The sequence below is a fragment of the Chenopodium album genome, chromosome 27, assembly GCF_948465745.1.
Source record: "Chenopodium album chromosome 27, dcCheAlbu1.1, whole genome shotgun sequence".
In the NCBI taxonomy this organism is placed as follows: domain Eukaryota; kingdom Viridiplantae; phylum Streptophyta; class Magnoliopsida; order Caryophyllales; family Amaranthaceae; genus Chenopodium; species Chenopodium album.
Window position 1 is genome coordinate 32,114,340 of NC_137860.1, and position 24,475 is coordinate 32,138,814.

The 24,475-nt window shown below is 33.9% G+C and overlaps 2 protein-coding genes and 1 non-coding gene across 4 annotated transcripts; 2 read left to right on the forward strand and 1 right to left on the reverse strand.

Annotated features, from left to right (window-relative positions):
- The first annotated feature begins 388 nt into the window (after positions 1–388).
- LOC145621266 (transcription factor bHLH68-like) lies at positions 389–3,433 on the forward strand. Of its 2 annotated transcripts, none has more exons than XM_081676006.1 (5): positions 389–972; positions 1,168–1,302; positions 1,486–1,551; positions 1,822–1,950; positions 3,057–3,433. In XM_081676006.1, exons 1-5 carry the CDS (start codon positions 724–726, stop codon positions 3,222–3,224), a joined length of 747 nt encoding a protein of 248 aa, XP_081532132.1. In that variant the 5' UTR covers positions 389–723; the 3' UTR covers positions 3,225–3,433. The 2 variants fall into 2 exon arrangements, with proteins under 2 accessions (XP_081532132.1, XP_081532133.1); XM_081676007.1 differs by having other exon boundaries at positions 1,174–1,302.
- A 1,687-nt stretch (positions 3,434–5,120) lies between these two features.
- On the forward strand, positions 5,121–18,505 carry LOC145619274 (translesion synthesis protein REV1-like). The gene is made up of 26 exons (XM_081673936.1): positions 5,121–5,608; positions 5,919–6,063; positions 6,174–6,289; positions 6,400–6,476; positions 7,693–8,168; positions 8,292–8,435; positions 8,614–8,746; positions 8,840–8,928; positions 9,058–9,112; positions 9,194–9,393; positions 9,645–9,764; positions 9,962–10,054; positions 10,827–10,886; positions 10,973–11,059; positions 11,322–11,405; positions 11,489–11,561; positions 12,130–12,198; positions 12,448–12,528; positions 13,715–13,969; positions 14,042–14,112; positions 14,348–14,377; positions 14,573–15,153; positions 17,007–17,116; positions 17,306–17,590; positions 17,815–17,933; positions 17,997–18,505. Exons 1-23 carry the CDS (start codon positions 5,415–5,417, stop codon positions 17,092–17,094), a joined length of 3,321 nt encoding a protein of 1,106 aa, XP_081530062.1. The 5' UTR covers positions 5,121–5,414; the 3' UTR covers positions 17,095–17,116; positions 17,306–17,590; positions 17,815–17,933; positions 17,997–18,505.
- Positions 18,506–22,581: 4,076 nt separating this feature from the next.
- Positions 22,582–22,653, reverse strand: TRNAH-GUG (transfer RNA histidin (anticodon GUG)). The gene has a single exon. It is a non-coding gene; the product is annotated as a tRNA-His (tRNA).
- Positions 22,654–24,475: the final 1,822 nt, after the last annotated feature.

The following is a 24,475-nucleotide window of genomic DNA, read 5'->3' on the forward strand; positions in this document are numbered from 1 at the left end:
TTTATTTTTACACGTTAAACAAAATAAGTTGAATAAAGTTAGGTGTCAATTAGAAAAACTGAGTCGGGTTAGCTTTGGTAAGGTTGAATCAGGTCTATCTATTCAAAATTGAATCATGTTAAATTATTGTATTCATATGAGTTAGAATCTAAATCAATTTTTTTTGGGACGGATTGAATTGAATTAGTCGAGTCAGTTTTTGACACCTTTATTTTTTCCTTTAGAAATATGGAATCCTTAAAAATGTGAACCAAATTTCATATGTGAACCAAATTTCATCTACATTTCTTAAAATCTTTCCACTTCCACATGAAGTTAAAACAAACATGTACTCAACTCACTTACTCGATTCCACCAAAGCGGTAGAAACACAGTAACAGTACCATTATCTCTTTTTTTACTGTTTTGCATTTTCAGGTTTAGAAGCACTAACCCATGACTTTTCTTGGGCTTAGTTTTTTTGATTGATAGATTGTGTTTTTCTTCACTCTTTGACTCCCTTAATCCCCATTACCCAACACTCTCCTTGGAAATTTAATTTACCCCCTCCACCATTTCCTCTTTCTTCTTCCTTTCTTCCTTCCTTAAAAACAGAGCAAAAAAAACAGAGCATTTCATTAAATAGAAGAACCTTCCGTTTTTTACTCCTAGAAATCTTTCCCACATTCACTACTTTTTTTTGGGTTTTTTAACAAAAAATTTAAAAAGGGTAAATAATATAGTATGATAATGGGTGAAAATGGAGGAAAAGAGGGAGAAATTCATCTTCCAGGTGGGAGTTTTTCAAGGCTACTTTTATCATTAGAAGATGTTGAAGAAAAGGGCTTTTCTGTTGATTCCCCTGTTTCTCCTACTCTGTTTTCTTCTAATACTCCTAATATGCTCTGTTTTGGTGACTTTATTTCTAAAACTACTCCTAAATTTACTCTTGCTACTGCCAATACTAATAATCTCACTCCCTCCAACTCCAATGTTAGTTTCTTTCTCTATTACTCTTTATGAAATTTTATGTTACTCGGATTCGGGTACTCGTGTCTAACATGAGTGTGTGTCCAAGTTTAATTTTTTTTGTAATAGTGTTGAGTACCTGACACGGGTAATTGTGATGAAATGAAGAGTCGGGTAACATAAATGATGTTGATGAATGTTTAGTGATTTTTTTTATAGTTACAGAAAAGGAGAAATGGGCCGGGTAAAGAATCTGGAAATGGGTCTAAAAGTGGTCAGAATCAGAAAAATGGGGTGAAGAAGAATAAAACAGAAATGGGCCCCATTGTTACTCCTTCTCCTAAACATGTAAAGGTTAGGGAAGGCTTTCAGCTTTGCATGCATGTTCATAAATCATGATTATTATTTTAATTATAGTATAGTTCCACTGTTGTTACAATATTAAGCTCTTCATTTTTTAAGATAAATCAAATCATTGTTAAACGCAATATTGGTGCAAATTTATGTTGTTGATGTTTTATGATTTACAATCTATAGGGGAAAAAAGAGAAACTTGGTGAGAGGATTGCTGTATTGCAGCAGCTTGTATCTCCATATGGCAAGGTTTGCTAACTATTCTCTCTTTCTACTTAGTTTGCATTGCCGATTCTACGTGGACGGTATGTTTAGTAACATATACTTCGTACATAATGTATTAAATAGTTCAATTTTGAAGCATGAATGCTCATATAAAACCCACAAATTGGAGATATAAATTGTACACCATACCCCTTTTTTTTTTTTGACACAAAATTGTACACCATACTTAGTCATGGTAATTGAGTACAACTTTATTATATTTGGTTTATTGATTTTAATTTTCTTGTAATACAGACAGACACTTCTTCAGTGTTACATGAGGCAATGGGGTACATAAGGTTCCTACACGATCAAGTGAAGGTGCTTTCTACACCTTACTTGAAGCTTTCGCCTTCGTCGTCGTCTCCTCATCACTCCATTTTGGTAAATACCCTCTATGAATCTACCCCTTTGTTTGGCAAATTGTGAAATATTTTGGTGGACAAATTTTCATTCTGTTTAGGTATGTTAAGGAGTAAATCAATGCAATTTTATGAAATAAATGTTGATTGGGATAAGACGGTTGTACACAATTGATTATTATTTTTCTACAATTTGGCACCACCCTAAACATCTTTGTTGCTAGAAGTGTTTCACCTAATTTGGTTGTATGATTGGAGCCTTGATGAATTGACTACTTGTTTCTAAATTCTTGGTCTACATGATGTGGTTTGATGATGTAGATGGTCGGACTAGAACTTTGCGAAATATATGTACTCCACATTATAGGAGGAACAAGTGATGTTTAGATGATTTACCACTCTTTAATGCTGCATCATTTTTGGAAGATTTTAATTCGAAATAATCTCTATTTAATTAGAAGGCAAGTTGATCAATATAATGACTGATTTTATGTTCGTTTTTTACTTTATTATATATAGACATTGGGAGATAAGTTTATTAGAAAAAGTTCTTTAGTTAAATTAATTCTAAAATAAAGTGGGATGTTGTGAAAAATAAACTTTTAAAATAGTGATATGATGTCAATCAAATTTCGAAAGACTAAAGACTTGAAAGCTCAAGAGTAACTTGTAAGTGTACGCAGCTATAGTCCCATCATAATCAGGCCATCTACTGAAGCATGCATGCACTTACCTCTTTCCCTTTCTTTTCAATTTTTCTACTACCTCCGTTACATATTAGTTGCAACTTTGGAATATTTTATCTCTCACAAATAATACCCAAAGTTGCAACTAATATGTAATGGAGGTAGTAATTACTATGAAATGATACTTCGGTATAAGTACTCTGTAGTGCATACATAGACACGTAGTAGTTGTATGGTTGACATAGCTTCACTTCGATCAAGTGTATTAAGTCGCTCACCTAGATTTTTACTCGTGCACAAGTACTTGTATAGTCGTATATGCAATACATCAATGTTTGACATATGGAGTAATACTTTTGGGCATCTTTCATGAGATGAAACTACAAAGTATTTCAGGAACTATGAAGTACAAATTATGAAATTAATTTGTCAATGTTTGCAGGAAAAGGGTGGACCAAGTGCAATGGAGATGGGTTCAATGGAGGGTCTAAGTAGCAGAGGACTATGCTTAGTTCCATTGGAATGCATCCTCCACGTCGCAAACAGCAATGGTGCTGATTTCTGGTCATCAGCTACTATAAATTCACCAGGGCCAGGCCTTGAAATCTAGTAGTCATCTAATATAGTCCAAGTAGTAATTACTTTGTTTTTGTGAATTTAGGTAGCTAAAATGAAGAAGTAATGTAAAGTTTTTGCTCAAAGTAAGAAGAATTATGCCTTCATTTTTACCTAATGAAGTTATGAAGGGAGCAAATGTTTTGGGTGCCATGGGATAAGAAGGTATAGATTGTGATTTTGTGAATGGACTTGGGACTTATAGCTAGTACGTATATAAGAATATATTTTTGTATCTGAATATTTAGTACAATATTTTAAATCTCTGTGAAGTATGGAGTAGTGCAACATTGCAACTCAACTAGTGAAGGCTTCTTTTGACCCTAAAACGAATGATTGATACTTGCACTTTGTACACGTTATCCGTATGAGAATTTCTTTAAATTCGCTGTTATAAAGGATGTGAGAAAGAACAAGTTAGTGAATGCAAAACAAATAAATGACACATACATATTTACGTGGTTTACAAAAAGTGTGTTGGATATGTCCACGGACAGACGAGATAAATAGTTTTATTGATATTGGGGAATACACATTCAGAATAGATTTGAGACCAATCACAAATAACAGATTGATTATCTCTCAGATTATTAATGTTATTTCTCTCATCACAAATGAGAAATTCACAAAAGACTCTCAAATTTCTGAATAATCACTTAACTTAGTTGATTCGGCTAAGAGTAATCGTAAGGGGTATGTATAGAACTCTCCAAAACATAAACTGATTTGGGCCAAAGCCTAATTAATAACCACACGACCGTGTACCTTGACCCACACGAACTATGACATGTCTTGTAGTAGCGGAACTACACGACTATATATATAAGATTTGAAAATCGAGCTTTTAAAGGGCTATGATTAATTGACGCTTAAATTTTGCAGAGTACTTCCTTTGTCTCATAATACTTGGGATGTTGAGCTAGACACGTAGTTTACACAAAATTACAAGTGGATCCATTTAAAACATCAACTCCTTTTGCATGCCCCCGGTTTACAATAATTTTATTGTACATCGAACATTTTTGCAAAAAGTGACCCTTTTTCTTTATAAAAGTGACCCTTTTTCTTCACAAAAGTGACCCTTTTTTATTATAAAAGTGATCCATATTTTCACAAAAGTTACCCCTTTTTTTACAAAAGTGACCCTTTTTTCCCACAAAAGTGACCCTTTTTTTTCACAAAAGTGATCCATTTTTTTTCACAAAAACAGAGTATCGAAATAAAAAAAAAATAAACACAAAATGCAAAAGTTAACCCAATGGCTCACTTTCATCCCGTATCTTTATCTCTCATCAAAACTAAACATTTTCACCATTAACAAACCTTCAAATTCTCTCTCCTCCATCAAAACCTCAACCCCCTACTCCCTCTCCATTACCAACTGCAAGTCCTCATATTTTTCCCTTCATAGTTGTCGTCATCGTCACCTTTGCCGCCATAGTCATCACCACCTCCGTCGCTGCCATGTTTGCCACCATCAAAGTAGATGAGGTGAAATGATAGATACCCACAATAAGGTATATATGAAATTGGGGTCGAGGTATTCGGAGTTGTTGTAATTCCGGACTTCAAACTCGACAAATCGGGGGATGGGGGAGGTCAGAAGCGCTGGAATCGGGGGATTGGGGTGTTTAGCAAGGTCGAAATCGGAGGGGACGCCGGAGTTGTTGTAATCCCACTTGCTTTAGTTGGGCTGATTTACAATAAAAATACTGTACACCCGGTATTTTTAAACTTTTGTGTTAAAACATTTGTTTATTGTACGTAGTATAAAAGATTCTTTTTTGTATTTTTATATTACTATAAGAAAACAATAAGTGGGGTGGGAGTAAGGTAGGTGAAGAGAGAGAAAATGTGAGGGTTTTTTATTTTTGTAATGTGTGTGTTTTTTTTTTTTTTTTTTTTTTTTTTTTTTTTTTTTTTTTTTTTTGGTTTTTGTAGTTAGTGATCACATTCTATATTTGGTAACGTATCAAGTATTACGAGACGGACGAAAACAGGATCTCTGTGTATTACGGGACGGAGGGAGTATAAAATATTTTCCGTTTCAAAAACATAACGGGGTACTGTAATTTTCTTCCCCTCTCATCTTAAACTTCTATTGCAAGTTTGTTGTTTTCCTTTGCATTCTTCTTCAAACCTTCATCTGATTCCCGCGCTTTTTGTAGCAAAATTTGCGTCGAAAATGAGCTACGATTCAACTCGTTCTGGAAATTCCAATTCGAATTCCAAAAGAAGCTTCAATTCAAATTCTTCCAATAACACTAACAATAAGAAGAAGAAGACTAATCAGAAAACCCTAGGTGTTGCTTGGGGAGCTAATTCTCTCACCTCTTCTCGATCTTCGTTTCGTAGTGCCCCATTTTCCGATTTTAGCAGGTATCTCTTCTTTTTTTCGGTTTAATTTCTTGAATTTCACTTCAAATTTCGCTCAAAATCGCTTAATTTGATGTAGGTTATGTGCTCAGATTTATTAATTTGGGTTTAATTTCACTTTGCACTAGTTTTTGTGGTTGATTGCAAATTATTTGTTTAATTGGTCAATTTTGACACAATTTGGGAATGCTTTGAATATAAATTGTGATTGCTTAACTAATTGTGGAGAATTTTAATACTTGCTTAATTTTTAGGGTAATTGAATTGGAAGTTTAATTTCATGGTGATGAAATTGAGTTAATGTGTTGTGCAGTTATATGGCTGTGAAGAATAAGAAACTACATGATCAGTTTGATGCAGAAGCTTCAAATTCTTCTTATAGTGGTTCAGATTCTATAAAACCGATATTTCAGGGTGTTTCGATTTTTGTTGATGGATTCACTATTCCATCTAGCCAGGTTTGTCATAAACTAGCCTCCAAATTCTTTTCGTAGTTGGTTTTGGGATTGATAATTGATTAATTGTCCTGAGTCCTGATCATGATAAAATTGATAACCAAACCTTATAGGAGCTTCGAGCATACATGTTGAAGCATGGGGGACGATTTGAGAATTACTTTTCGAGGCATCGTGTCACTCATATAATTTGCAGTAACCTACCTGATAGTAAAATTAAAAACCTCAGGTTTGTTGTTTCTCTTGTCAATCATTTTTTCCTTATATAGTGATAGTAAAGTGCCTTATGGTTTAGGGTTGTATTGGAATATGGTTTAATTTGTTGTATAATTGGTGTAGATCTTTCAGTGGTGGACTGCCTGTTGTAAAACCCACTTGGGTGTTGGATTGTGTCGCAGCTGGGAGATTGTTGAACTGTGAGTCCTTTATTTGCTCATCCTAACTACTCTGTATTCATTATATCAATCAATCAATTAATCAATCAATCAAAGCCTTTATCCCAAAAGTGGGGTTGGCTAACATGAACCAAATTTGATTATTCTGTATTCATTATAGAGTGCATTTTTTTTTTTATTTTGACTTTTTGCACCACTATCACTGTCCAAACAGGAAGAACTTTTATTGACAAAGGGAGGCTATATTATTTTTTTCTTGCCTAGTTGCCTTCGGTGTTTTTGCCAAACCACTTGGATGTTCACTCAACTCTTCAGATTCCCTTAACGAATTAGTATTATAGGAACTTTTTTTAAAAAAAAAAAAAATTAAAAGACAATAGAATTAGCAGCCTTTATTAGCTAAAAGAACAAGTGAGTAAGAACATTGGAGAATGTAGCCTACTTAAATAGAGCCTTCTGGCAAGACCCACATTTAGATATGGCCTATTGATGCAGTTCCAGTTTCTGTATAGACTATAGAATATAGAACTATAGACTCTATGCATACTCTGTATTAAGAGAATCTGACAAATATGTTGAGACTTGAGAGGAGTGGTGCATTAAAGATGTGCTAGCATCAGAGTGATAGGTGTACATTTTTTTTTTCTTAAAAAAACCAATATTGATATGGGAAAGAGGAGGTTAATTGCAGAGAGATCATTTGATGTATTAAATTATGTTTTACAGTTGTAAGTTTGTTTGAGTTACTGTACACCTTTCTTCAATACATAACCTTTCACTTCTGAATCTAGTATAGAGAATTTGTAGGAAGATTCTATGGAAATGGTTAACCGCAGCATATTAGTAAGAAGAGTATTGAACTTTTGTCTTTAAGTTTTCCAAATTTGGCGACTAATTCTTTGCAGGAATTTAAAGGGAGCTGGATACTGGTGCATCCAGTTTTTTTGGCTGGAAATAAGAATTTTTACATGCGAAAGAGAAAACTTGAAATGGCTTAATAATTTTGACTCTTGTTTTTTTCTTAAGAATCTGGTTTTGGGATAATGTAGGGGATGCCAGGTTCACTTTACCCGTTAGCTTCCCAAAATACAAGTAGAAGTTACTTTTTCTGCTTTGGTAATGATCTTGTCAAGCAGTAATTGTGCTGTATGCCTGTGTATTCCCCTGACTTTGTTCATTTTTAATTTATTTATTTTAATTAATTTATTATTATTTTTTTAAAATTTTTATTATGTAGGGGTTCCATACCAACTCATTCAGCTGGCTAATGAAGGAAGCAATCAACCAAAGCTGTCTGCTTTCTTTGCTTTGAAACGAAATACAATTAGTCAAGGTGTTCTGTCTGATTCAGCTTGTATGCTGCAAGCTGAAGCAGATGCTGAAGCTTCAGAAGTGAAGGATGATGTTGTGCTTGATCTTGCCTCTTCTGAATTGGGTGAGTTGTCTGAATGTTCTAGGCAAAGTGAAAAGGAGGTAGAAGACGATGGATGTAAGAAAATTGGTACAGCTGATTCAGAGCAATTTATTGAAGAAGAATTCTCCCAACCAGAAAAGTCAGTCAGCTCCAAAGACAAAGTCGATATTAGTCCCACCAGTCATCATGACTCGTACGAAAAGCCTAGTGGGGAATCATCTGGTTCACTGGCTGGGGGACCTTCCTGCAGCCGTCATTCAACCCTTGAGGACCCTAATTTTGTTGAAAACTATTTTAAGGTGTAAAAACTCTACATGTTTCCCTATTCTCTTTCATCTCTTATATCTGCATTTTCCCTCCATTTCTTTTAAAATATGGTTTTTCAATTTTTTTTTTTTATAATTTTTGTTTGTGGCTGTCAGAGTTCAAGGTTGCATTTCATTGGAACTTGGAGGAACCGGTACCGTAAGCGATTTGCCTGCCTTTCCAATAAAACTAAGCAAAAAAGCTTTGATGTTAATGCTGCTTCTACTTCTCGGAAAACTATGATCATCCATATGGACATGGTACTTGATGACTTGAGTCTTCTCCGTTGGAATTTTTTCTCCAATTCGTAGTATTGTATCAGTCTTTTCAATGCCACACTCTTTGAGTCTTAAGAACAAAATGCGTCTCCCTTACATAAAAGCCCAGTTCCCCTTTTCCCACAATCTATTGACCCTCTTGATATAAATATCATTGCAGGACTGTTTTTTTGTGGCTGTTGTTATCAGGAACCGTCCAGATTTGATGGACAAGCCTGTAGCAGTGTGCCATTCAGACAGTGCTAGAGGAACTGCTGAAATCTCTTCTGCTAATTATCCTGCTCGAGACTATGGTTGATTCTAAATCCTTATGGCAGTTAGCATTGTGATTTAAATGGACAGTTTTTTGAATTTATACTCATATGGTTTTATGTTTCTTGTAATAGGGGTGAAAGCGGGAATGTTTGTTAGAGATGCCAAGGCTCGTTGTCCTCATCTAGAAATCATACCTTACAACTTTGAAGCTTATGAAGAGGTATTATGGACCATCGAGTCTCATATTAGTTGCCACCGTCCCCACCCCCAAAACCTGTGATAGTTTGTATTAGAGAAGTCCTGATTTGCAAGTCTTTAGAACTTCATGAAACTTTTGTTGTTGTGGCAGGTAGCTGACCAGTTCTACAACATCTTGCACAAACACTGTGATAAAGTGCAGGCATGTGCTACAATATTCTATTCAATTTAATCTTTGCTGTCACTCAGTCAGTATTCTTTAGCAGACCTGTTTTTCCTGCAGGCAGTAAGTTGTGATGAAGCATTTCTGGATATCACTGACTCAGACGTGGCAGAGCCAGAGCTTTTAGTTTCTGAAATAAGAAAAGAGATCTTTGAAACAACAGGTTGCACGGCTAGTGCAGGCATTGCTTCAAATATGCTTATGGCTCGTCTTGCCACTAGAACTGCCAAACCAGACGGTCAATGCTACATCTCTCCAGAGAAGGTACTACGCTTTGCAGTCTTGTGCTCATTTTAAAAATTTATTTTATCAGAACAATTGTTTTTGCAGTCAACTTTCTGTCATCAAATGATTGATATTTGTTTGATCTGAGCTCAAGAAGTTTGAGTGCTGGCTTAAATACTCTCTTTGCTGTCTTGTGCATTATTATAATTTACTCTCTCTCGGAACCATTGCTCCCTTTCTACAGTTGTTTTTCCGTCTCTGAATTGGTGACTACTAAAATTGTTTTGCAGGTTGATGGGTATCTGTTACAACTCCCTATAAAGACACTTCCAGGTATTGGACATGTCTTGGAGCAAAAGCTAAAAAATAAAGGAGTTCAGACCTGTGGCCAATTGCGAAGGTTTTCTAAGGTCTAATATATAGTGCAAAGCATTAGTGATAATCTTGTCTATGATGTTTAATACACTGATTGGAATATTGGCACTGTGTATCTTTGTTCCCCTTGGATGTTAAGTGTTATAACTGTTAAATGTGAGATTATATGATCTAAGTAAGGGGTTGGATGTTATGGATCTTCTTAATAAGTTTTGATATACTCAAATTGCAGGAGGCTTTACAGAGGGACTTTGGAACAAAAACTGGTGAAATGTTGTGGAATTACTGCAGAGGTGTAGATAATCGGCTAGTTGGAGTTATTCAGGTTAGGCAGAATATTTGATACATGCCTGTTGCACTTTCCTTTTTGGTGTGCCCAAAATTTTTTGGTGATTGCTCTTGTGGTATTGAGGTACTTACATATTTGCTTGATATATATATATATATATATATATATATATATATATATATATATATATATATATATATATATATAAAACTTTTTTAAAGAGTACAAAAGGCTGTCTAGAAACATGTTAGGGATTATACGTTGAAATTTCTGTGGCACATTGATAAGGTGTGTTTTATTACCCTTCCTTGGAGGGATATGGACATTAAAGTGTACGACTAGATTTAACATGTGCAACTTTAGAATTGATATTTTAAGATTGTGAGTCATTTCTAGAAGTCTATGGAAATTTGAATCCAGCTATTAATTATTTTTATATACATGTTCACTTGTTTGGATGATGATTCCCTAGCTCAAAGTTGAATTAGATTTATGTAATTTTTAATCTCCTTTTTTTTTTTGTTGGAGAGATGAATTGAGCAAAATCTGTGTTGTGAATCTCCAGGTAGTGTTTGATCTTAAACCTTCTTGAATGTTGACTCCGCTTATTTTTGTCATATAGTGTCCTGTGCTGTTTGACAAACTTATATGTGCCTATTCTAACATATAATGTATTTTTAAAAACTTGTTTAATTATCTTTATACTGTTTAAACATATAATGTATTTTTAAGAACCTTGCCTTTTAATGTATAATTGTGATATTGATTATATTGAGCAATTATTTTGACTAATAAACACATTGTGTAGGAAAGCAAGTCGATTGGTGCTGATGTAAACTGGGGTGTGCGCTTCAAGGATATAAAAGATGTCGGTTCTCAGCTCTTTATGCGACTAAATATCCAATGTTTTTTGCCCTTGAGTATGTCTGAGATATGTTTTCACATGCTTTACAGAGTGAACACTTCCTTTCGAGTCTTTGCAAGGAGGTTTCTTTGCGCTTGCAGGGATGTGGATTACAAGGGCGTACCTTTACACTCAAGGTACAACAGTTTTATTTTTTTATATATGTAACATTGTTCATTTCTATGTATGTATGTATTTATATATATATTGTATATTTTTTGGTATTGGATTTTTTCTTTATTTAAATTCTTTTTCCTTTTCACATTCATGCTATGGAGTCTGGAGTTATTGAAAGCTTTGTTGACTGTGAAATACTTGTTTGTTTGTTATTCATGGTGTTAGATAACTCTGCTAACTCAAGCTAAAATCTTTATTTTTGTCTGCATTAATAATTTTCAGATTAAGAAGCGCAGAAAAGATGCTGGGGAGCCAACAAAATACATGGGTCATGGGGCTTGTGAAAATCTTAGTCACTCTACAACAGTAGGTTTAGATTAATTTTTGACAATTGTCATTTTGTTCATGATCATTCTTTTCTCATCCCAGAGTTACTATTCTGATTACAGGTTCCTGTTGCAACTGATGATGTCGACATTCTTCAAAGGATAACAATGCAGCTATTTGGATCATTTCATATAGGTCAGCTTGTATCTGGGATCTTTAACTTTTTAGTCCACTAAATAATATTGGCTACTACTCAGGAGTATTTAATAATAATGATGCGTTTATTTAAATTTGTCTACTGTGGCATGGGAGGTACATGATAAATTATGACTTTTGTGAGTTCCAAAGGTTTAAAATTTGTGATACAAGGGTTCTTTCATAAATTGAGATAGGGCTGCATTATGCTGTAAACAATAGGGTTTGGAAGTCATTTCTATTCCTTAAATGTTTTCTTTTTGGGGTGGCCAGACCTTGGTGCCACTAGCTTTCTGCCATTGTAGTGCTGGGCTATGGTCTTAACTCTTTATAAACGTCTTGTTTATTTTTTTTTGTTTTTGTTTTTGTTTTTGTTTTTGTGAGAGCTTGGGTATCACTGATGCCTTTTTCTACGGGGAAAAAGATGAGTGGGAAAGTCTGGATACTGAGTCTTGAATTGTAGAGCCAAGCAAATGTTTCTATTTCCTCCTAGATTTTCACAGCCTTAGTCATTGATAGATCTATTAGTTCTTCTCCAAGTTTTAAACTATCAGTTTAATTTGTCTAGATGTCAAAGATATTCGAGGAATCGGATTACAAGTGACCAAGCTGGAGAGTAGTGATACTATGAGACAAGGTTTGTGCTAGTCTGTTTGAGCACTTTGTTGGCTTGTTAGTCTATCATCAATTTTCTTTATATCTTTTTGATTATTTTCTGATTTCCATCTGCTTGTTTTCTATGTCTTATAGTAGAAAACTAGCAAAGTATGTCTTCGATTTGCATGCCATTGACAATTTTGACATGGTCATGTATTTTCTTGTTTTGCTTCTTCACTTTGATGTTTCTTACAACATCTACTGTCTCCTTTTCATATCCGATCTAAAGGGCAAGAAAGAAATTTACTAAGGTCGTGGCTTGGATCTGGCACAACGAACTCTAGAGAACACCGCAACATGCATGATACAGGTATTGTTGTATATACCATCTTCAAACAGATATTGTGGTTACAGCCTTACAGGTCTTCCTGTTGAAAGTATTTGCTCTGCATATTAAGGGCACAGGGCTGCTTACTTGCTTAGGACATCCTAGTATTTAATTATCAATATACCTTCATTTTTTTTGCTTAAGTCATATAGATGTCGTCATGGAATCTTAGTTGGTCTTGGAAGGCATTTTTACTGTCACCATCTTCTCAGGACCTATGTGTGATACATGCATTTTGGAGTTATACACTACATATATTTTTAGGAGCTTATTTCATTTGCTCAATACTCTATACTGCTGCGCACTTGTCTTAGGTTAGTGCTTCCATGTGAAGATTGATTTTAATTGATGGAGTACTAGTCCTGTTAGTTTATCACCCTTCTCAAATACTGATCTAGGTCCCTGGCCTGATTTGTAACTCCTGCCAACATGGGGTAATATGGCACAATGACCTTTGAAAAAGGGTGTGCTTGGGGGCTAGAGACATTGCTAACAGCTATAAACTCAATATAAACACTCTACCAGTGAGAAGTCTGAAACTGAGTGAAGATTAAGTGTAATTATGACACAAGTCCTATTAGGCTATAACCGATTGTCCAATTCGTCCCTCTCAAAGACTGGTCTTGAATTGATCCAAGGCCTGACTTGTTATTGCCGCAGTACTGGCGGTCTGGTGACATGGGGGTGATATGGCCCATCGACCTCTGAAAAGGGGTGTGTTTGAGGACTAGAGTTATTGTAACCTAGCTATACACTCATTCAGATAGTTTCAAGAAGGCTAGAATTACATTTTGATTTGAATTGCGTCTATGCTATGCACAGCTTTTGTATATTTGTTTACTTGTCATATATGCTAATGCCGTAGCTGTTATGTATATTTGATTAATTGTCATATATGCTATTTAGTAGCTTCTAAACGGATGCATAACTTTGCTAGAAAACAAGATTGTTTTGCTGGCTGTAAAAAGAACTATGGTTCCCAGTCTCCTGATGCAGCATAACTTAGCTATCCTTATCTTGTCATTATTTCTGGTTTACTTGCTTAAGGATGAAATGGATTATTTGTCTTTTAGTGCTAATCACCATAACTTTTGATAATAAATGAAATATTTGACTTTTTATGCTTTTTGTTTAGATTGTGTGAAATCTCATTTTTATTTTGTTGCAGGCCAAACTTATCTTGAGTCTGTTGGACCTTCAGCGACAAGTTCAGATCCTTCATACCATGAATCTCGCTCAAATCCAGTTTCAGTGCTGCCGTCATTAGGTGATCTTGATCTGGGTGTTATTGAGAGCTTGCCCCCTGAGTTGTTTAAAGAGTTTAATGATATGTATGGAGGGAGGTTGACTGATCTCATATCCAAAATTAAGGACAAAGACCTATATAAGAGTGTCTCTGCTATGCCTGTGAAGAAAGTTGAAGGTAACGTTTTGTCTCTGTGTGTTAGATTTTGCCTTTTGCCTGGCTTACTATTTAACCCCAATGGTCATTTAGGTGAATTCTGCAGCAAACAGGAAATTCATGCTTCTGCTGCTGTGCAAATTAACAACATTAAGGACATCAAGGTAGTGTTTAATCTTCTTTTCTGCATATAATACAGCTGCTGATTTTCGTTTGATGACTGTTTTATTATCACTTATCATAGGAGTTATCTTGTAGTATTGCTTCCCTCATTCATAGGTACATAGTATTGTGATTAATTGGGTACGCATTATAATGTTGCCTCATTTAAGCATGTAAACATGCAGTTGTTGCCTTTGTATGTATGTTTAGTTTATGATGACTTGTTGTGGTCTGTAGGCTGGGTGCTTCGAGAATCAGGAAAAAGAGGTATTGCCTGCTATTGGCAGTTGGCACAGCAACTGTGTCTGTAACTATCTCTATTTTTGTGTTGAATTCTTGAATCAGAAATGCAGACCTAATGCCTTATGCATTCAAGCTAAGTGGACATGTCTCTACGTGTAGGCATGCACTTGTTCCTTTTGTATGTTTTGTTTTGTAATGACTTTTCATTGTGTTCTGTAGGCTGGGTGTTCCAAGAATCAGGAGAAAGAGGCATTGCCTACTATTGGCACAGTAACTGCAGTTATCCCTAAGTCTGTGGTGGAATCAGAAGTTGACCTAATGCCTTATTCATTAAGCCAAGTGGACATGTCTATACTACACCAGTTACCTGAGGAACTGAGAGCAGATATAGTTGGGGCACTTCCTGCCCATCGAAGGCCAAATGGTTTACCTGAGTCTTGCAAAGTTTCCGAGGTAGCGCAGGAAACGGGGCATGGCAAGGATAATACTGGATCCGTGGAATGTGCTAAAGATAGTAATTTTTGGGTTGGAAGTCCTCCTTGTTGGGTCCATAAGTTCAAAGTCAGCAATTGCTTGATGTTGAACATTCTTGCAGAGATGTTTCTCAGTTCAGGGTCTACTGGGGTGTTGTCCTCTACACTGCAATGCTGTCTCTCAGGATTTAAGATATATAGTGATGCCACTGATGATGTGGCTAATGAAGCTTCGGATAACTTATGTGAACTTCTGAGGCAGTATATTCAGCTGAAGCTGGAGGAAGACATGGAGGAAATCTATGTTTGTTTTCGTCTTTTAAAAAGGTATGCATTTATTTTCAGTTTACTAGGTTCGGCACCATAAGTCTGCTAAATTACAATTGACATGTTCCTCACATAGAAGTACTATTTCTGATACAAATTTATGATTGTCTATATTATCTAGAGCTTATTAGGTGCACTTAGGAACTTTTTTCTCTCAGCTTGTTTAAGGGCGTAGACAGGGGTCCGATCCTTATGTTTATCCTTATATTCATGTCACATGACCTGAATGATACTTAGTGGTACACTGATATGCCTTATAATTTGTCTGTGTTTTCAGAGGATCTCAGCAAAAGGTTACATCATACTCTTATAATGTGTTTTAAGGATTTATCTGGACCTGTGGCTGCTATATAGAGAAACTTTACATCTGAATCTGAGAGCCATATCTATCAATATTGCTAAATTGCTGTTTCTGGGGTTGAAGTGGCCTTTCTTTCAATACCTACATTGGAATTATCTATTATGCTCCCTTAACAAGTATTAAAAAAAAAAAAAAATGATTAGCCTCTCAAATACACAAGCATTGGTTGGTGCACCTTCTGAAATGCTGACCTTTTTGAATGCACTCTTTCGGACCAATTTAAGAGGTTTCAGGATCCGATTTCGGAAAATTTCAGGATTTTTGGGGATGCATCCCTAGGTCATATAAAACATATAACCACTAGTTGGTCATAAATGGCCTATGGTGACCTTGAGTTAATTAAGGGAGAAGTGTAAGTAAACATATAAATTGACGGTTCAAAGGCAAGTGGATGGTTCCAACCACCCAAATAACTTCTCGGGGTGTCATGGGGTCCATGGGAAGAACCCCGACAAATTTTCTTTCTTGGTTGGAAAAGTCAGAAATTGACCAAAATTGTAGGCTCACAAAATTGGAGGGGGTTCATGGGTTTTAGACTTTCATGTTGAAAAATCTCAGGGTTGTAGGGGTTGCATCTCTGTGTCATATAATATTGTTTTGAACCATATATGACCACTGGTCGATTGTACTAAGTCCAAAAGTATATGAAAGGGGGGAGGGGGCTAGGGGAGTAAAATTGGCAGTTTAAAGGTAAAGTGGATGGTTTCAATCACTCAAATGGACTCCAGGGGTGTTTTGAAGTCTATGTGAAGCACCCAGACCTGTTTTATTTTCGAGTCCCAAAAAGTTGAAAATTGTTCAAATTTAAAGGTTCTTATTCACGCTTTTGGGCTAATTTTAAGAAAGTTTTCCAAAGTTGAAGTAAATGCTTGGGGTGATCCCTGGGGTCATATAAGCTGGTTTGGAACCGTAAGAAGCCTATTAGTAGGTCTATAAAGTCTCAATAACCAGTTTGGTTCAATTAGGCTATTTTGGTATTATGTTGCATTGGTAAAGAAAAGATGCATGAGATGGTTTCAATAATAACCAACTAGGCATTGCAGGGTTCTATTAATAATCAACTTGGCATTTCGGAGCCCCTCATTTTCATCGATGTCAATTATTCCAAAACCTCGAAATTGGTCCAAAAGCTGGTCTTTGTATTGTGTATCCTATTTTAAACGTTTTTTTTTTTTTTTTTTTTTTTTTCTCCTTTTCCCCCCTTATTCTCTTTAAATAATAATTACATCTTGCCTGTTCGTTTATCATAACACTTGGTTAATGAATCAGGTTGACATTGAAATCTAAGGCTTTTAAACATGCATATGTTGCTGTCTTGCCTTATCTCCAGGTATGATATTGCTTTTGTGATCATGTCTTTTCTTCTCTCATTGTCTGATTCTACAAAATTGCCTAAATCAATTGTTAGAATTATGCGCTTTGATGTAGCCTTTTATTCTTGATTGTAATAAGTTAATCATATGTTAACTGTTGCTTGTAAATAATATGTCAGGCTTGTACTAGTGAAAGCTACGGAGGACATTTGGATTTGCCTGCGATGGAGTAGATGTCTCTGGCTATTCTTTCCATTCATGGATTAACCTTGTTTCCTTTCAATGATTGGTATGGAATTTGGATGAATATGTTTGTTGTTTAATCACTGTCTTTGGAAGGAGTAGTTTTCTGTTATTGTTACTTAAGATGTTCTTTTACATTCCATTTTATTTGTGTATGCCTCCTCCCAACAACTGGGAAGAGCCTTTCTTTTTTGCACATTATGCTTTGATCTAAGTAAGTTTTTATATGTTTAAGGAACCACTCGCTGTGAGTCAACAACATACATTGTTCTTCTCTTCATCTTGCGGGAGAACGTTGATTGAGGATATGCTCATGCCGTAATGCAATGGCAGTGACTGTGCATCTATGTATTTCCGAGTTTGAAGTTATACAACTTCCATTGAAAATAGTGGATCTCTTAAAAGGTGACCTTACACCACAATGGAACAAATTTGCCCGAAGAACTCGTGCCTGGCACAGAGCATGATATATATCCTCAATATGATGATGATGCTTGAAACCCAAGCTGTAGCTACATGCGTAAGTTTCTGACCCCTAGCCTTAATTGGAAGATTATGTTAATGCATCCCAAGCATATTGGGTAGTAATTTTATCTGCAAACACTTATTGTTGGTTTCACAATTCTGCAAAAGATATCAAATGAACAATAAAAGCTAGGTTTTGTTCATGTATTAACTTTTCCAGTCGCTTTGTACATTTAATAATTGTTTTCATCTGGAGTTAAGTATTCATTTGCTTTGCAGTTAAAAAAATGATGCAACTTTGTCTATCCCAAATTTGATGATGATATGGCATAAACTTGGTTCTCCCTGTGTAGAGATTGAAATGTACACAGTTATTTCCCTGTGACCGACTTTGACAGGTTAGTTTGCTTATATTGCATCATGCCTGGATCAGTCACTTTACGTTCTTATTCCTTGTATAGATTTTCATTGCAGGTGATAAAAAAAATGTCAGATTTTGCCCTGAATGCAACATAATTTCCCTCCTATGGGATAGGATGCGCTTTGGTATGAGCCAAACAATGGTGCAACTATAACAGTTCATTAGCATACAGTTTTGGAACTCCCTCAGCACCGTTTGATGGTTACATCATACATTTACAGCTTAGAAACAGAGTGGATGTTGATTTTTCCTATAATCTTCTCACTCGTACTATTAGTATCTTGATTTCCACAGGAATCGTGTCACAGCCGGTTAGTCAAAGCTTATTGCTGGAAAGTATGTCTGCATATCAGCATGTGTAGATGATGAAATTATGAAACAGCTGAGCACCTTCCTTTTATCTCCTTTCTAATAATGTATTACATTGACTATCTATCTTGTAGCTTTTCAAATGTTGTATGTTATTGATGTTTTGACAATAGTTGAGGATTCAAAGGTGCACAAACACAACAAAATCAATGGTGACTTGTTCAAATTAAGAAAATTGACTGCAAAACAAATCTTAATTCAATTCAATTTTTTTGAGCTCGCGCATTCTTGACTGAAAATTGTATTAGCTGCTTGTTTGTGTGCGAGTGAAGAATAAAAGATGTTTAGTCATTGCTTAGGTCACACTTACAGTGTATTGTATGTGCTCTGCTCCAGGACGGTTGGTATTGATCAACATATTGTGCAACATTTCCATAAATTTTGAGCTAATTTTCAGTCGTATTTTGCTATTTGCCATACAAAAGTGGTTGTTCACACGTCATTATATGTTGGCCGTTCACACTACTAGTCTTCCTTATTTCAGCTTGCTGTCATGTACACATGTTACTTTTTTGCGGTAAAGTTTAACAAAATGCTGAAAGTGTAATGGTTATTAAAAAAGTTTTTTTTTTAAAAAAAAAAGATGGTTACTCCCTCCTTACTAATTTAAATAAAGGTTTCTTTTGACTTTAAAGGTTGAAGCTCATAATTTATTATTATAATTGATTTGTTATATTTGCTAATACGTATTACTCACTCTATATACAAATTTCATTGGACGTAGTCAGATTTGGAGAAGTGATAAATTTGTAAAGACCTGGTCCGGATTTAAAAGTTTGAAAGTAGACAACTCAAAACTTAACCTAATTTGAATTATAGTTAGCATGATTTAAATTCGTCTTATAGTAAGTTTAGTTAGGATTATGTATTATAAATGTAAGATTCTTATCTTTTCCCATCCTCAAGATACTTAGATTGTTTTTACTTATAAAAGTTATAATGAACGTATTATCTCGAACTCTAAAATAGGAAATCTAATTTGAGACTCGTACTTATACTTGACCAAATAAATTGTTAAGTACTCATTCATAACTTTAATATATTTTTCATAACCTTTATGTAAAATAAAAAAATGAGAACAATGAAAAAGTCCAATAAATAAACTTTCAACACATAAACAGCATTAAATAACTAAAGTATATACGTACTAAGATTGTACCAGTAAGAATGTGAGATTATACTTTATTAATAACTAAAATCAGTCCAAAGTTTGAAAACGCCAGTCGTTATACTAGTTGCAGCTTAACCAGCGTACCAACTCTCCTACCTTTATTCCGACACTTTGACTTAACTCATTTCATATGCTAAAGATTTTGCAAATTCGAACCTTTTAATCTGTAAAATTTCCTTCATACACGTTTCAAACCCTGTTATTCAAACCTTTGAAAATTTTAACTACCGTTTACTTCTTCGCCAAACTTCATAAACTTTTCCCACAATATTTTCTTTATTTAATATCATCCCACCAAATTTATTATATAACTAAGTCAATTTGTAGTAGATGAAATCAAATTTCATTCTCGTTTTCTTCCTATAAATATATTCAAAGCCTCATTTCATTTCTTCATAACCCTCAAAACATTAATATTTCACGTACAAAGTACAAACTACAATACATATACCAGTTAATTCACAAATTATTATTTCTTGAGATATTTCAGCTTCCAAAAAAGAAAAATAAAAATGAGGTGCCAAGTTTATGTATCATTCATCAATATGATTCTTGTTACAATCTTCTTTTTGCTTATTTCTGAATGTATGCAAGTGGAAGGCGTGAGACCTCTAAGAGGTCAAGAACAACCCGTTGATTCATCGATTTTTCGATATATTATCGCAAGAGCTTACTCCGGTCCAAGTAGGGGTGGTGCTGGTCATTGATCATATTGATAGAGTTACATGTGATGTGAGTTGTTGAAAATATTAATGGTTTCTTTATTATTTTATTCCATTTCTCTACAAAATCTTAGGTAGAGAGCACTTGCTCTTTTTTTTTTTTTTTTTTTTTTTTTTTTTTTTTTTTTTTTTTTTTTCGCCTTGTCTCGGGCGTTGGTAGGACTCGAACCCAGGTCTCTTGCCTCGAAACTGGCTTCATATACATATACCACTACAAGAGTTAGATTATTTCTTGTACTTGTATAGATACTTTATTATTTGACAAATTAGTTAGGAAACTTTGAGAGTGTACAAATGGAAGTGGATAAATTAAATCCATAATCCATCACATGCAATATATATATTCAATACTATAACTTTGTTTTTCTTATCATTCGATTGCAATTAACTTTGTTTTATACGACAAGTAATGAATGAACGATGTTATTTGGAGTAGTTGTATTGTTTTCTTATTATAAATCTTCACAAATGTAAAGGGAAATAATCCAACACCGTCCAAATTCAAATTGGAAATGATTAAGCGGATTGAGTATAATTATATAGATCCATAAATATAGATGTTAAAGCAATCTTTGACTAATATTACTACGTACATGATAATACTGATGATAATAATATTGCGTGGACTCAATTATTTGTCAAAGATCACAATGTTTGACAATTCATACTGATTATGCCGTGCAACTATGCAAGTTCACAAGCAGCTAGATTGTGCTTGGAAATCCAACCGTCTCTATTAATTGTCAAATTGTCAAACAATATGAAGTATGTATGTAACCTCAAAATTTGGCGCCAAATCTATTCATATTAAGAGTTCTTGGCAAAGATTAAAGACATGTGTACAATAGATTAAAAGTTTAAATAGTCTCCCTCGCTCTTCCATATGTAATTTATATGTCCTTTTAGCTTAAACAAAAGAAACAAAAAAAAGTTTTTTATGCAACAAATTTGGCTCTACCAATGTGTAAGTAATAACTATTGTTTTCAAGTGCCACCAATACTGTCTTATCTAATATCTGTATTTATAATTTCATATTAGTCCAATTCTAATATATAAACTCATATCAAACGGTTTGACAATTTTCACTCTGTGAGATCAAAGTATATACTTGTAAAAGAATTAAATACTTTGTAATAAAAAAAAAAAAAAAAACTTGTTAATTATAATAAGCTTACAATTTTTCTTAAAGTTCAAAGACTTCAAGTCTTCAAACTAATAACATGTTACATACTTATTGTCTGGTCGAAAAAATTTGGTCAAACAGTATGAAAGGGTACAATAGCAATAAAAAGATTATAATGTCCATTTGCTGACGTAGAAGTTAATTAAGGAGCTATATTATAGTTATATTCTTCTCTTCCTAATAACATGCTCAATTACCGGCCTTTGATTTCCTTTCAAATTGTCATCCCTCCATCTTTTGAGACTTTTCATATTTGTATTGTTCTTAATTAAAATAAGTTCTGCAACAACGAAAATAAATTTTGACATATTTACAAACAAATTTGTTATATTAAAAATAAGTTCTTTCACAATAAAATTATGTTGTAATTAAAAAGTTTAGATATAGCATAGTTTTATTATATTAAAAATGATAATATTATTCATTAAGAAGGTTAAGGATAATATAGAGTATATAGTATCTTCACTTTAGCAAAGAAATGGGACAAAATATGGTGGCAGAATTAATAAGTGTTCACTCTCTTAAGAAGACATATGGAGAAGGGCAGATTTAGTTTCATTGACGTCTGATTTGATGACTAAGCTTGTACAAAATTTTATTATAATTGTTTGATCTCATTTTTAAGTTAGTAGGTGAGTTGCTTGTAGTAGTAATGGCGCACACAAAAATTCACACACAAAAGGGCTATTGTAGGTGGTTGTAGTAGTAAACGTGTCTACTTCTAACTTAAACTTGTTAATCAAATCTAGGTGTAGGTCTCTCTAATTAAGTGAATAATTAGTATTTTGATACTTCCTCTTTTTTTTTTTTTTTTTTTTTTTTATTTTTTTTATTTAAGTTGACACCTTTCTGTTATCATGCTTGTCAACGCATGTTTTTAATGCTTAATAACTTCAATTATCAACATAGTAAAATTATAAAAAGTGGATATTAATGAAATACAGATATAGACGATTCAAACAAGATTCCTGATGACTATATTTATCATATTTATAAATCACAAAAGCGAGTCAAAGTGTAGTCTATGAATAGTGTAAAAGTCAAACGATGTCAACTAAAAAAAAAACGGAGGGAGTATAAAAGTGATAAGAAAATAATTTATTTTTTTTTTTAAAAAAAGTACCTATGTACAGTATTTTATTTTCATTTGTCAAATAAAATTAAAAATAAAAACAACTGTGTGGCTGCTGGGATTCGAGCCCAGGTCTCCACGGCCACAACGTGGAATTCTTACCACTAAACTACAGCCACATGATTGATAAAAAAGACTAGATTAATATAATTATCTTTTACATATCATAAAAAGAATAGATTAATTAGCCAACAGGCCCAACAAATGGACCAACCAACCAAAATAGCCAAACCATTTTATAAGAAAAAGCCCATTCTAAGTAGAAATAAAGTTGTCTTTAAATAATTAGATAGAGATAGGCCATTTCGTAAGTTTTTTTTTTTTTTTTTTTTTTTTTTTTTTTTTTTTTTTTTTTGACGGGATTTAGTAAGTTTTTAAGTGAGAGAAGTTACACATATGTGTTACACAAGATGTTAAGGCCAAATTTTCTTCCTTTCGTCTCACTAGGATTGATTTAATTTATTTTGCAATAAATTTTTGGTTTTTGTTCTTAATTAAAAACTCAAACGACCTTAAGGAGCATATAGTAACAGCCATCTTTCATAGCTATATCTCAATTTATTGAATTACTTCCTAGTTCCATAACTACCTTTTTTCATGTTTTTGAAGCTTTAACTATGATTGTAGTTTAGATATTAGAAGATATGTTATTCCCTCTGTTTATGATTAGCAACAATAGAGTTGACACATACTTTATAGTTTAATTTAAGAAAATGTATAGGGTGGGAGGCCAAAATGATAATTTCATAATACATAGTCTGTGGAGTTATATTTAGCTGTTAGTAGTGAAGGTGAGGTCAGTGGAAGAGCGGGGCAAAAATATATATATCGGCTCTTACTAAATAAAGTAAAGTTACATTTTAATCCGAAAACAAAAGATGTATCAATATGTAATTGATAAATATGTATATACCTTAACCACACAATTACAATGAAAATTATACGGATTATTTGGGTAATGATATATGTAGCCCTAAGGGCTATAGATAAGCATTAAATATATACTTTTGGAAATTGAATAAAATTAGGAATTCATGACAAAAACACGCGTAAATCAGTGTAATTAGTGTTTATATTTTCATGATTTCTTAGCTTTTTACGATTTTCAAGTGTAAATTTAATGCTTATATGTAGCCCTAAGGACTATGTATAGCATTTTTCATAAAGTTATTATGAGTCTTCCAAGTTGGATTTTTGCCCCACCTCTATATATCAATATCTGACTAAAATTCATCTTATAGATGACCAGGCCAAGTCTTGGCCTCAACTTGTGCATTCTTAATTTCCACCGATAATGGAAAGAAGACTCGTAAAAATTCAAGTCAACCAATCCCATTCTCAATCAATGTGATTAGGACCAAATACTCTTACCTTCTTGAAAAGTTATAGATCAATATCCGATAATTAAAAGAAAAGAGCTAAACACTTAACAAGATTAAAAGGCTAATTGCTTTCCTCCCTACTAAAGTACTAAATTTTGTAACATTGTAAGAAGACGTAAGATTTTGAAGAATCGTAAATTTAAGTACCCCTTCATTGATGAGAGTTTGATGGGTGGATTTGTGGTTCAACTTAACTTGAAGATGAAAGATGGTTATAGTGATAGTTTTTTTTTTTTGAGGATTTGTTAGGTAAAAGTGTTGATCAACTTTGGTCTTATTATAAGGCCAAGTATGGAAATTAGTTTTACTATGAGATGGACTTATTATGAAACATACGTATGTATACTTCATTTATTTGCTCGAAATTAATTGTCATGCTGATAGTTCAATTTGTACGAATAGCATGAAAGTGATATTAGTATTATACTATCTCCGGTCCAATTTACTCGCAACAAAGGGGTATTATTTGTGAGACATAAATATTCCTTTGTTGTGAGTAAATTGGACCGGAGGTAGTATATGTGTTATTGTTGTGCTTAATGGGTGATTATTTTCCATT

Coding starts and splice junctions, on each gene's coding strand:
- LOC145621266 (XM_081676006.1), top strand. CDS start 724: ATGATAATGGGTGAAAATGGAGGAAAAGAGGGAGAAATTCATCTTCCA. Junction 1,303..1,485: donor CTTCTCCTAAACATGTAAAG/GTTAGGGAAGGC, acceptor TACAATCTATAG/GGGAAAAAAGAGAAACTTGG. Junction 1,552..1,821: donor TTGTATCTCCATATGGCAAG/GTTTGCTAACTA, acceptor CTTGTAATACAG/ACAGACACTTCTTCAGTGTT.
- LOC145619274 (XM_081673936.1), top strand. CDS start 5,415: ATGAGCTACGATTCAACTCGTTCTGGAAATTCCAATTCGAATTCCAAA. Junction 9,394..9,644: donor GCTACATCTCTCCAGAGAAG/GTACTACGCTTT, acceptor ATTGTTTTGCAG/GTTGATGGGTATCTGTTACA. Junction 13,970..14,041: donor GCCTGTGAAGAAAGTTGAAG/GTAACGTTTTGT, acceptor ATGGTCATTTAG/GTGAATTCTGCAGCAAACAG.